At 43.3% G+C, this 8,322-nt stretch overlaps 2 protein-coding genes across 2 annotated transcripts in view; both read right to left on the reverse strand.

Moving 5' to 3' along the window:
• lrpprc (leucine-rich pentatricopeptide repeat containing) overlaps window positions 1-5,105 on the reverse strand; it is a 38,164-nt gene extending 33,059 nt beyond the window's left edge. The window contains exons 1-11 of the mRNA XM_068741638.1: window positions 4,927-5,105; window positions 4,090-4,289; window positions 3,871-3,993; window positions 3,195-3,316; window positions 2,932-2,990; window positions 2,692-2,778; window positions 2,457-2,583; window positions 2,093-2,237; window positions 1,877-2,016; window positions 1,091-1,196; window positions 881-982 (exon numbers count right to left, since the gene is read on the reverse strand). Coding sequence (XP_068597739.1) covers window positions 881-982; window positions 1,091-1,196; window positions 1,877-2,016; window positions 2,093-2,237; window positions 2,457-2,583; window positions 2,692-2,778; window positions 2,932-2,990; window positions 3,195-3,316; window positions 3,871-3,993; window positions 4,090-4,289; window positions 4,927-5,105 — 1,390 coding nt within the window. The remainder of the gene's footprint in view (window positions 1-880; window positions 983-1,090; window positions 1,197-1,876; window positions 2,017-2,092; window positions 2,238-2,456; window positions 2,584-2,691; window positions 2,779-2,931; window positions 2,991-3,194; window positions 3,317-3,870; window positions 3,994-4,089; window positions 4,290-4,926) is intronic.
• Window positions 5,106-5,959: 854 nt separating this feature from the next.
• On the reverse strand, window positions 5,960-7,689 carry znhit2 (zinc finger, HIT-type containing 2). The gene has a single exon (XM_068741694.1). It carries the CDS (start codon window positions 7,687-7,689, stop codon window positions 5,968-5,970), a length of 1,722 nt encoding a protein of 573 aa, XP_068597795.1. The 3' UTR covers window positions 5,960-5,967.
• Between the last annotated feature and the right edge of the window lie 633 nt (window positions 7,690-8,322).

Consider the following 8,322-nt stretch of genomic DNA (forward strand, 5'->3'; position numbering starts at 1 on the left):
CCTTCCCCGTCGGCGCAGCGATGACTAAATGGAAGCCATCCGAGTGTGTCGCTTTGACACAGAGCGGTCGGAAGATTTAAGTAATAACGTGTTAAGTGTGTGTGTGTGTGTGTGTGTGTGTGTGCGCGGTTGTGCATGTTTAAACTCATGTCTGGTCCTCTTCTTCATGCTGCCAAGTCAGGCGCTGAAGCATCTCACCATTCAAACTGAGCATCTGTCTGGACCGCACAGACGAGCCAACCTACATCGCTGGTTCTCCTAACTGCCAGCTCAGATACTGTCAATAAGCCGACAGGGGGGAAATAAATCATTTATTAATCGCTCTAAAAAACCCCAAAGAGAGAGCCAGATCTCGGCATAAATAAAGCACTTAAAAGCCAAAGCAATGCGTCAAACACATTCGACCAGGCGCATCGTTCACGGGCTGTAAGATCGTACTTGTCGCCGAATGCCACTCATCCGTCACGGAGACAATTTATCCGTCATGGATCACAATAAGAAGTGAGAAGAAATGTCTGACACAAGATCAAGGGATCGGGAAAAAGGACTGCTGTATAGAACTCCATAAACTGAAAATAAACTGACTGCTCAGCCAAGACCTGTTTGCACATCCTCATGTCTGCGTTTGCATGTGCAATGGAAATAGTTTGTGCCACCGAGCCCCCATGTGCACCCTGGGTCAAAGGCCATCAGATCAAAATTCCTGAATCTGGAGATCCAAATTCGGAAGCTGTGTACTTTCCGAAAATCTTCTCTAGCGCTCGTCTGCAAAAAATGAATAGACACTTTTCTTTGGAAGTTCCAAAAAGAAATACTCACCAAAATAGTATGAAGTTAAACCCCAGATAGCTATAAAACACCCGAGTATTAGTGCGCGTACCAGCTTCGTCATCCACAGCCTTAGGGAAGAGGGGCCAAAAGTAGTGAGGCCTAATGGGAAGGTTTTGCTCCTGCATCAGCTTCATCAGCTTGAGAGACATCTCTGCAAAAGCACAATAAGACTATCAATATGTATGAGGAATCATCTGTGCACAAATGGATGGAATAGTCTTTCATCAAAGCAAAGCGTTTAAATGAGAACATGCCGTACCGGTCTTCTTGGCGGACAGGGCGCAGGACAGACTGAAGGTGAGAGGAGTTGAACACAAATTTAACTCATTGAGTTCCTTGCAGTAGAAGACCAACTTCTCCAGGGACTGCAGAGCACACAGAAAATCCACAACTCAACAAACAGTTCAAATAACCTTGCAGTATGTCATTAACAATCCACCAGTGCACATGCCAACTTATTTATTCTACATTTAATTTGGAATATTACAGTCTAATAATGCTTTCATTAAAACACTGCTGTTGTAGTTGCTAATTAATATTGATTTACACCATTACATACAAGCAATGCTAGTTCTGATATAATTAAAATCATTACTTAAAGAAAAGTATTTTTTTTTATATCATATTTAACTCATTAAATGCCATTGACATCTAAAAATGTCAATCAAAATCCAAACATTTCCAATTGAGATCTAAAGACGTCAATTGGGTTTGAAATTGAATTCTGCCTCTCAATGGCCAACAACTCCAGAATGAAAAATGGTAAGAACACACTTATTTTTCCTAATGAAAGAAGTGACTTGAATCTTCCATGTGGTAGATTCAGTGCTTGCATGGTCATAGTAGATAATATTCTGTGGGTCTTGAAAAACAGGGCAAAATGAGTGAGAACTGCTGGCACTGAATGAGTTTAAAAAAAAAAAATCAATTCCTTTTTTCAAAATACATTTCAAAAACGTTGGCAGCGGATTTCAGCAAAATGCTGCCTAATCTGAATTCTGATTTATTAGAAGTGGAGCAATGGGTGATTTTTATGTCCACATACCACATCCATGTGAATACAGTGTCTGAGGAAGAAGTTGCCACTACCAGCATGATACTGAAAATAAGAGCATGTCTTCAAGACTTGAAAAGCTGCGTCCTCCAAACCCTGGCTGAGGAGGGTCAGACACAAGCTTGTGGTATCTAAAAGACAAACAACAGGTTCTGAATCCGTTTAGTCTCACAGCGCACAACGGTAATGTTGAAATGTGTCGCGTACCTGTTCTATATCCCCTCTCAGGCTTCATGTACGTCATCATCTCTGGGACATGCTGCTGGTGTCCAGCCTTGGCGAGAGACAATATGACCTGCATGGTGTCCTTGTGCTTCATGAGATAGTTCTTATCATTTGCTGTCTGGAGAGTCTGTCGGAGGAAAAGAGGAGGGATAAATGGAAAACAAAAATAAGACGGTGTAATGCGTGGTAGTGGTAAGAAAATAAAATAAAAATTGGGACAGAGGGGAGGAAAAATTAAGGAAAGAGAAGGATGAGGAGAGAGGACGTTAAATTAAACGGGTAATAATTCTATGGATAGAAACAACAACAAAGTATCTGCATAGTCTCGATGAGCAACAATGAATACCTCTTTCAAACTATCTATATCTCCCCTCTCAGCATGGGCGTTCAACAGCATTAGGTAAGTGTCAGGACCAGGTAAAATTCCCGCTTCTGTCATGACACTCAGGATGTTCTTTGCACTCTCCATGTCCCTGCAGTGACAGATAATGGCTGGGTTTAAACAACAATTGTTTAAACAACAATACTTGTTACTTTACGTGACTAAATAACATGCTGCAAGAACAGATGCAGCGACTCACCCTGCACGAGCATGGCCTGTCACCAGAGAGTTGAATACACGCTCAGTGATGGGCATATCTTTGCTCTTGATGAAATTCAATATTTTACTGAGAAAGCAGAGAAAAAAAAAAAAAAGCACATCCAAAGGCATCACATTTTGTGTTGTCAAAAACGATGAATAGTCATTATGGACGCCAGTTGGACACCAGCACTCTGTTCGCCATCGGGTAATTCATGGACAGGATAAAGCATTTGTTCACCTGGCTCCTTCGATATCGCCACTGTCACAGTAGGCTTCCATGAGTCTCTCGTAGGTCACCTATGCACATGCGTAAATGGAAATGAAATCGATTGGATGAGACAGGCGAGTGTGTGAAGAATTGACGTTCCATCAACTGTAGTAAACAACATCTATTAGCAAAAACGTTCATATTCCTGTTCCCATGGCAATGCATGGGTTCAAGCAAACAGATCTACTCGTGCGTTGTGTCCCATTACAGCACCCAGCACTGGCAGCACTTACTCGATTGGGCTGGACATCGTTTGCTTCCAGCTTGGCCAGGAATTCAGTGGGGGAGAACTTGAACTCATTCTGCAGGTAAACCTTCAGCAAGGCATTGTAATGACTAACATCATAGCGAACACCTGGAGAAGACATCAACACGATGATGTGCAAACTAACAAACTGAAACGGAGCAATTCCTCTGCAAAAAACCACCAGGATGTTAATACTGTGGCACAGCTTCTGGTAATTATCATGAAACGTATCAAATATAACACAGAAGCAACAGTTTGGTTCTAAACTGACGTGAATCAGACACTTCTAATACTTTAAATATACCTAACCAAGGTCAAACCCTTTTGAGTTCAGCATCAGTGAACAGTTTTTACTTGCGGGCCACAATGGGTCCTAAAATTTGACAGAGAGGCCGGGCCAGGAACAGATGAATGGAGTATTTGCGTGAACTAATATAAATGACATGTTAAAGCCATTACATGAAAGGATTTGGCCTTTTCCAGGTAGCATTACAGGGAAAAGGGAAAATTAATGAGGTTTATAATAACATTTTATTTAATGATATTATTTGGGGGGCCGTATTATAAAGCCTAACGGGCAGTATATGGCCCCCGGGCCTTAGTTTGCCCATGTCTGAGTTAGACAGTTAAGTCGGTTAGGTTGTTGTCATTGCTCCTCTTACCCATCTCCTTTAGCTTATTCCACATACGATGAGCCAGTTCCGTCCGCTCCTCCAGGGGCACCTCTGACAGAAGGGACCCACAGCTCCGCAGCAGTAACAGAGCATGATTACTACTGGGGTAATCTACAAGGGGGAGGGGGGGGGGGGGGGGGGGTAAAAGGTGAGAATAGCTGAGAAAAACACATAGAACAGCGTCCAAGAGTGAGCCGGTCTGCCTGCCTGTCCTGCAGATATCTTGGAAGACGCGGAGCAGCAGGGTTCGGGTGATGCGACCGGTTCTCTTCGCAGAGTTGTCCAGCAGGGACAGAGCCTTGTCAAACATCTCGGCCTGCTTGGACTCCACAACGCTGGTCTCATCCTTCTGCTCCGTGGCATTGGTGTAGGTGCGCACACACCCCACCGTACACGGCCACACTCGGCTGTCAGAGGGGCAGAAACGGAGAGGAACAGTGAAGCCGAAGCCGAAGAAGCGTAAACGAGGATGTGTCTGAGAGGAAACTGCCCGGCTGGCGTAGAATATGTTTAATGCACAATGGCAGAAGCTTCATCTCCATATTGCACTTTGTCAACAGGCGTGACCTTGAGGAGAAGCACATGTCTGGTATCAGTCAATTTCTCATTAAATAAGGTCAGAGTTTCTGCAGTAATTCACATTATAAAATTAAAAGCAGCTGATACAAATCAAATAAACATATAATACTACAAGGTAACATTTTATTCAGTCTCCAAAGACGAAACTTTAGATGAGCGAATATTAAATTACTGGGAACATTCACAAGATGTCAGCATTCATCGCTAACAATTCATGATTGACTTTGAGCTATTTGTTTTAACTGTGATGACGGAACTCTCGGCTGATGGTTATGAAACGTCTGTGTCGATGTTACACAATCTAAGAGCCCGTTAACGACTCGAGTCGTGATTCTAACGCCAGCAGACACACAGGCAAAGCTTATATCAGCGTCAACACTTGTGTCTCTGCTCGTCATTGAGCAATGACACCCGTGCGCCCGTCCACGCGTGGACCACAGCTAAAGCGGCTAGCAGACATGATACCTGAGCGCGTTTTCGGAACCAGGAGTTATTTGTCGAGGACGAACTCCGTTCCTGCTGCCACAGAGAACCCTGCTAAAGAGCCGGCTGAGCGGAGGTCCGCTCCTGCTGGTTCCCGTGATCTGGAGCGAGCCCGAAGGCGAAAACTTGAGTAAACGAGCCGACCTCAACAGCGCCGCCATGTTTTCCGTCGCACACCAGAACCAGAAGCGCTTCCGCAACACGTGACCCGGTTACAGAAAGCATCGCGAGAATACCGCGAGATGTTGTTTTAATGTCTGCGTTTGGTTGCTTCACCTTTCACAGCGATAATACAATTAACATCATTGAATCAAGGGTTTTTTGAGACTTTGGTACACGATGTAAATTCATCAAAGTAATTTTTAAAAATATTAAAATGACAAAATATGTCATGTATGGTGTGTTTTTTGTGAATTCTTTACTGACCTTCACAACATTGGTTCTAAAAAAATATCCACTTCACGATTTGTCTATGCCTTCCCGATACGGTTGTCCTCAGGTGGACTATTGGAATAAGCATTTATAATCTATTATTGACATCACCCCATGATATCTATGGAGGGGGCCCACAAGGTCATAGAAGTCCAGGAGACACCCAATAAGGATCTTAAAACTCCTAAGAACTATTCATATCTCATTTCTCATAAGCAAAAACCCACAACGCCCAATGAAAGATTACTGTCCCAGTTATATCATACTTATACCTCCTTGTTTTTTTTTTCCATCTTTGTTCTTTTCTATAAAGTTTAACTTTTACATTTTTCCTTGATCCAATTTATTAGAATGCTCATTACTATCTTCTGTCATTATCAAATGCTTACAATACAATTTAAATATTTAATGTAAGATGTCTTTAACCTAAGGAGGCATCAATTTTTTATTTTATTTTACTTATTCATATTACTCAGCTCACCTCAAACAGTCAGTATATAAAGACCAAGCCAGTAACAAGATGAATTTCACAATGAGTGCAACAATTTAGGTATCCATATATTTTTATTATATCACTTTACAAAATGTCAATTAGCACAGTTCTTGAATTAATTTCCCTTTGTTCTTCTCTTTGATTATGTTCTCCCCCACAACAGTCTTGGCTTTCTGCATGTCGCTCCTTAATCTCTCTCTTTTACTTTTTTCATGCCACAACTCGATAGCAAGTGTGCAAATTCGGTGTCCATTGTCCAGCGTCCAGGCTTGAAAGAATTCACACTTCTTGCTTGCCAAGAAGAACTTCTGTCTCCTTTCCCCTTCCCCTGCCTCTTTCGACAGGGCTTTCCTGGCCCGAGAGAGCACCGAGCGGAGCTGGCTCAAGGCTGCCAGGCAGTATCCCACAGCATCCTTCCTCCCTCTGCCAGTCATGATGTGAGCCACCGCTTCCAGCGCTCTGGCCGGGGCGAGCCGATCCTCTCCGTCTAGGTAACCTCCACGCAAAATGAGAGTTTCTCCACAGTCTAAAGCTTCTTGGACAGAGTTGAAGACCCTGTTTGAGTTCAGAGACTCAGACAGAGCAAGAATAATGTCACAGAACTCAAACATCAGTGAAGCAGTGTCATTGTTTAAATAGCAGAGAGTAAATGCGTAAGCATAAAGTGCATTGATCAAACCATAGCATACCAGCGGAGATGTTTCTGCACACAAGGAATTCAATGTTGGAATTTTTGCAGAGATTTGAGGAACACTGGAAACAGCTGAGAATCCTTTGCCCTTGATTATTTCATTTATTTTTCGTCCTTTCACCTCTTTCAAATTTGACGCCGATTCACTCTGACACTGAACCGCTTCTTGTGATGTCTTCACCCTACTAACATCCAGGCCCTCAGTAGTTGTTGAATTCCCTCCTTCCACTTCCTCCTCAAGCACTTCAACCAGTGCTCTCCCTCCCTCGTCATGGTCCTCCCACCACGGCTTCCAGAGGGGCACAAGCCCACCGAGAGTGCCGCCCTTCATCATACCCTTAAACAACTCCTTTTCTTCACCGTTAAGCAAGTCCCACAGCTCATCTTCTGAAAGTTTGTCAATATCCAGCCCTGAAAGCCAATCGGTCACATCCAGCTCCTCTTCTGCACCTTCACCATCCTGATCTCGCTCCCCAGAAACTGACTCCCCACCTCCAATCTCCTCAAGCTTTCTCAAAATAGCCTCCATCTCTGTTGTACTCCCTTCTCCAGACTGCTGAAGCTCTGCTAATTTAGAGAGGTAATCCAAAACCTGTACCTTCCCTGTTGCCTCTCCCTTCTCCTCATCTGTGTCATTTGACACAATGCCAGCCTCTTTTAGCAAACTTTCCATGCCACCATCGGTCTCGTCCGCCGTTCGTTTGAGTCTCATAAGAACCTCCTGCATTTTCTTTCTTCCCTCACTTTCTGTCGTCCCTATAGCCTTTAGCTCCTGCAGAACTGCCTCCTTGTAAAACCCCTCAGAGCACAGCGAGTGATCTGGGCTCCGGTAACAAGCCAGGCTGCAGTAATGCAGGTTGCAACGAGGGCAAGTGTAACAAGAGGGACTGCATTTACAGAACATGCAGGCTGCACTCCTCTGTGTTTTACGAGAATGCAGCGCTATTTCTTTCTCTCGCGTCTCGGCTGGACTAAGATACGCCTCCTGTCCAGAAGCTGCTCCTTTGGTTGGGAGCTTAATGCCATCTCTGGTCATTGCATCAGGCTCGGTGTCGGTCCATTCCTCCTTTGGGCCGATGTCCGTCAGCAGACTCCTCAATGAAGGCGGAATTTTCCGTCGAATATTCATGGAGCAGCTGAATTGGTCCAAAGCACGAGATAGTAAAATAAAACTTGATCTTTCGAGTACAACCGAAGACCTGAAAGTTACGGGAACACAATTATGTTATGGTTTTTTAAATAGGTTCGAAGGGCAAACGTTTGCTATAAACACAAATAGCGTGCACTTTACACATTAGCCTTCATTTAATGATACAACGAAACAAAAATCATCTAACTTCTACCGGGATTTATATCTTAAATGATAAACTGCACTTACTTCCAAGAATCTGCACATATGCGGAACCAATGTCGCACGCCTGTCGTCAGTCAAGAGACCGTGTCGATTCTCGATGACGTAACGGCGACGGAAAGTCGCGTTTTTATGATCTGTACCTTTCGTACTCGAGTACTCTACTGGTTACACTGAAATCGGAAAATGTCCTTTTTGGTTTTGTTAACATGATAAAAGCCTCACCTCTAAGTTATATTTAATAAATGCGATTATTATTTTAACCAAGTATCACAATCATAAATCAAAATTTCAAAATAAAACGCTTGCGTTTATTAAACTCTGTTGATGAGAAACATTCATCGCCTCCATTTCCTGCTAAATAAATATTGCTTTTCAATACTTTTTTGTAATTTATTTGTATTTATAGAT

Source organism: Brachionichthys hirsutus, chromosome 7, assembly GCF_040956055.1.
Source record: "Brachionichthys hirsutus isolate HB-005 chromosome 7, CSIRO-AGI_Bhir_v1, whole genome shotgun sequence".
Taxonomy (NCBI): Eukaryota; Metazoa; Chordata; class Actinopteri; order Lophiiformes; family Brachionichthyidae; genus Brachionichthys; species Brachionichthys hirsutus.